At 42.6% G+C, this 3823-nt stretch overlaps 1 protein-coding gene across 1 annotated transcript; it reads left to right on the top strand.

The window, feature by feature from the left end:
- Positions 1–2298: 2298 nt before the first annotated feature.
- LOC122735088 (40S ribosomal protein S20-like) lies at positions 2299–3044 on the top strand. The gene is made up of 2 exons (XM_043976363.1): positions 2299–2572; positions 2790–3044. The coding sequence occupies exons 1-2, from the start codon at positions 2420–2422 to the stop codon at positions 2994–2996; spliced, it is 360 nt and encodes a 119-aa protein (XP_043832298.1). The 5' UTR covers positions 2299–2419; the 3' UTR covers positions 2997–3044.
- Positions 3045–3823: the final 779 nt, after the last annotated feature.

Here is a 3823-nt window from a genome sequence, read left to right on the forward strand (position 1 = left end):
TTCACTAAGACCTGGCTCCCTTATGAAGACACAGAATCCTTGGTTACATTTTCCATCATTGGTCGCATTTAAACTCCTATCCCATCTCATTGGTCTCCATTGCTCCTTCTAGACTCTTCCTCCTCTAACCTCCAGGACAATTTCCTTTCCTTCCTCAATGAATATCAATATATGTCTGAACATATCATTCTCCTATTCAATAACTTCTTCTGGTTCCCTATTGATTCCAGGATCAAATATAAAAGTCTGTTTGTCTTTGAAAGCCCTTCTGACCCCATGCTACCTTTCCAATCTTCTTATGCTTTATTACCCTCCATGTACTTTATTAATCCAGAGACACTGGCCTCCTGGCTGTTCCTCACACCAGATACTTTATCTCCCAACTTTGGACATTTTCTCTGGATGTTCCCCAAGCCTGGGATACTCTCCCTCCCCATCTCTGAATCCTGGCTTCTCTGCCTTCCTTTATTTTTTAATTTTTTTATTTTCCAGTTACATATGACATATAAGGATAGTTTTCAACATTTGTTTACACTGGATTTTTAGTTCCAAATTTTTCTTTTCTCCCTCCCTCCCTTCCCTCCTTCCTCCCCAAGATGGAAAGCAGTCTGATGTAGGTTGTATATGTACAGTCACATCAAACATATTTCTACACTAGTCATCTTGTGAAAGAAGAATCAGATCTGTCTTCCTTTAAATCTCAGCTAAAATCATATCTGCTGCAAAAAAACTTTTCTGTGTCCTGTTTCATGCTAGTGCTTTCCCTCTGAGATTACTTCTCTTTCATCCTGTATATATTTTGTTGGTACATAGTTGTTTGCATATTGCCCCCCTACCCCCATTTGAATGTGAAATCCCTAAAGGCAAGGACTGTTTCCAATTTTCTTTGCACTCCCAGTATGTAGTACAGTGACTGACACATAGTAACTTGGTAACTGCTTTGTTATCAGATTGGAAAGGGTGGAGGATGGAAATTGAAGATCTCCCAGATTATCCATTGAAGGAGGGGGCTCAATGGTGGTACCTGATCATTTTACACCTGGCTGATCTCTTGGACCTAATCATTGATCAACTTCCCTCGAGATTGAATCAACTCTGAAACAACTACTCAATACCCCCTGGCCCAGGGACCCTTCCTTTTCTGATTGGAGAAGGTGGGGTAGACATCAGAGAGGTGGTGGCCAAGGGCACCCATGAATTTGGATATGTCATTATCATTCCTCCCCCATCACTCCGCTACATTTTCACCTTTGTGTGTGTGTGTGTGTGTGTGTGTGTGTGTTGTCTTCCCCTATTATATTGTAAGCTTCTTGAAGACAGGGACTGTCTTTTGTCTTTCTTTGTATCCCCTTTGTATTCCCAAGACTTATCACAGTGATTGGATATACTAGGTGTTTAATAAATGTTTCATTAATTGACTGACTGTTGACTGACTGACATGCAGGTGAGTAAAGTGTAAGAAGGCTGGTAAGGATAAGGTTAGGTTGTGAAGGGATTTAAAAGTCAAACTGAAGATTTAATTTTGATCTTGGAGGTAATAGGGAGCTACTGGAGTTTATTGGGGGGGGTTGAGGGGGAAGGAGAGGGTGACATGGTCAGACTTGCACTATAGGAAGATGACCTTAGCAGCTAAGAGGAGGATGCACTGGAGTGGGGAGAGACTTGAAGCAGGGAGACCAACCAGAAGGTCATGTAGTAGTCCAGGTATGAGGTGATAGGGACCTGTACCAGCATGGCCACATTAGCACAGGGGAAAAAAAGGGGCGTATAACAAAAAGATGATAAGAACAAGTACCTTCAACAAGTTTCTCCTGCCTACAAATTATTGGTTAGTTGCGTCCAACTCTTTGTGACCCTCTGGATCATAGCACACCAATGTTGTTGATGGGTTTTGTTTTGTTTTGTTTGTTTGTTTGTTTTGGCAAAGATGTTGCATTGGTTTGCCATTTCCTTCTCCAGCTCATTTTACAGGTAAGGAAACTGAGGCAAACAGGGTTAAGTAACTTGCTCAGGTCACACAGCTAATAAATATCTGAGGTCAAATTTGAACTCAGGTCTTCCTGACTCTAATCCCAGTGAGCCATCCATTAAGCCATCTAGCTGCTTACCTACAAGTAGGACTTCCCTAAACCATCCATGAGAAATGAGAATCTGAAAGCATGAAACTTAAAATTCATTTCTTACCTCCTCATGAAGGACCCTTCCCCCTGATGACAGGTGACCTTTCTTTCTTCTGAGCTCCTGTAGCATTTCTATATGGTCTGTGCCACTCATCATTTCAAAGAATCGCTCAGGCTCTTTGTTGAAGGTACCATCGCCGCAGCTGCTTGGAGTTGGCAGTCCCTGCCTCTCCTCCTCCTGACTCACCGCTGTTCGCTCTTACCGAGGAATAAGTCGGTCAGGAAGCCGCTCCGCTGCCATGGCATTCGAGGACACCGGTAAGATGCTTGTGGAGCCCGAAGTGGCCATTCACCGGAGCCGAATCACCCTCACCAGCCGCAACGTGAAGTCACTCGAGAAGGTGTGTGCTGACCTGATTAGAAGAGCCAAAGAAAAGAACTTGAAAGTGAAAAATAAATAAATAAATAAAAATTAAAAAAAAAAAGAAAAGGAAAAAAAGGGGGCAGCTAGGTGGCGCAGTGGATAAAGCACTGGCCCTGGATTCAGGAGGACCTGAGTTCAAAGCCAGCCTCAGACACTTGACACTTACTAGCTGTGTGACCCTGGGCAAGTCACTTAACCCTCATTGCCCTGCAAAAAAAAAAAAAAAAAAAAAAAAGAAAGTGAAGGGACCTGTTCGAATGCCCACCAAGACACTTCGAATTACAACTAGAAAAACTCCTTGTGGTGAAGGTTCTAAGATTTGGGATCGATTCCAGATGAGAATCCACAAACGTCTTATTGATTTGCACAGTCCTTCTGAAATTGTGAAGCAGATCACTTCTATCAGCATTGAGCCAGGTGTAGAAGTTGAAGTCACCATTGCAGATGCCTAATCAATCATCTGTTTTTTAATAAATTGATTGCAACTATTAAAAAAAAAAGAATTGCTCAGTCTAAGAGTTGAAAAGGACCTTCCTTCTGGCCCTCTATCCAACCCATATGCAAAAGAAATCCCCACTACAACACCCCTGCTAAAGACTTGGCCTCTGCTTGACTACTTCCAACAAGGGGCTCTTCAGTAGTAGTGCTGGGGGAACCAAGTAATATATGATGTGATCCCTGCTCTCAAGAGACACATAATTTCACTGGGAAGACAGTAGACACTCTTTGGTGGGTTGGGATTTGGGGGAACAGGCCTCTGGGTGACTAATCTCTCAGTATAACTATCTCATTTCAAAATTTTGCTTGGACCTATGATTTCCTTCATGTATGTAGAGAGGTAATGGGTGGGAAACTGGTATGACACCACCCTTTACCAATGCAGATTGGTAACCACGTGTAATTTAGATTGGCTTAGAAAATAGTCTTGTTGTTTAATCTTTTTTTTGGTTGTTTCTGACTCTTTGTGACTCCCTTGCGGTTTTCTTGGCAAAGATACTGGAATGGTTTGTCATTTCCTTCTCCAGCAAACAGGGTTAAGTGACTTGCTCAGGGTCGCACAGCTAGTAAATATCTGAGAGTGGATTCAGGCCTGGTGTTCTCCATTACACCACCTCACTACCCCAATGTTTCTAATAGATATTGCCAAATACCAAACACTTATTATCTCCATGTTGCAACGAATAAAAGAGGAATAAAAGGTCTCCTCCCAGAGAAGACCAAGATCACTGAGGTAGAGGTGTGGGGGGGCAGTTATGTGGCACAGTGGATAGAGTACCAG

The sequence above is a fragment of the Dromiciops gliroides genome, chromosome 1 (assembly GCF_019393635.1).
Source record: "Dromiciops gliroides isolate mDroGli1 chromosome 1, mDroGli1.pri, whole genome shotgun sequence".
Classification (NCBI taxonomy): Eukaryota; Metazoa; Chordata; class Mammalia; order Microbiotheria; family Microbiotheriidae; genus Dromiciops; species Dromiciops gliroides.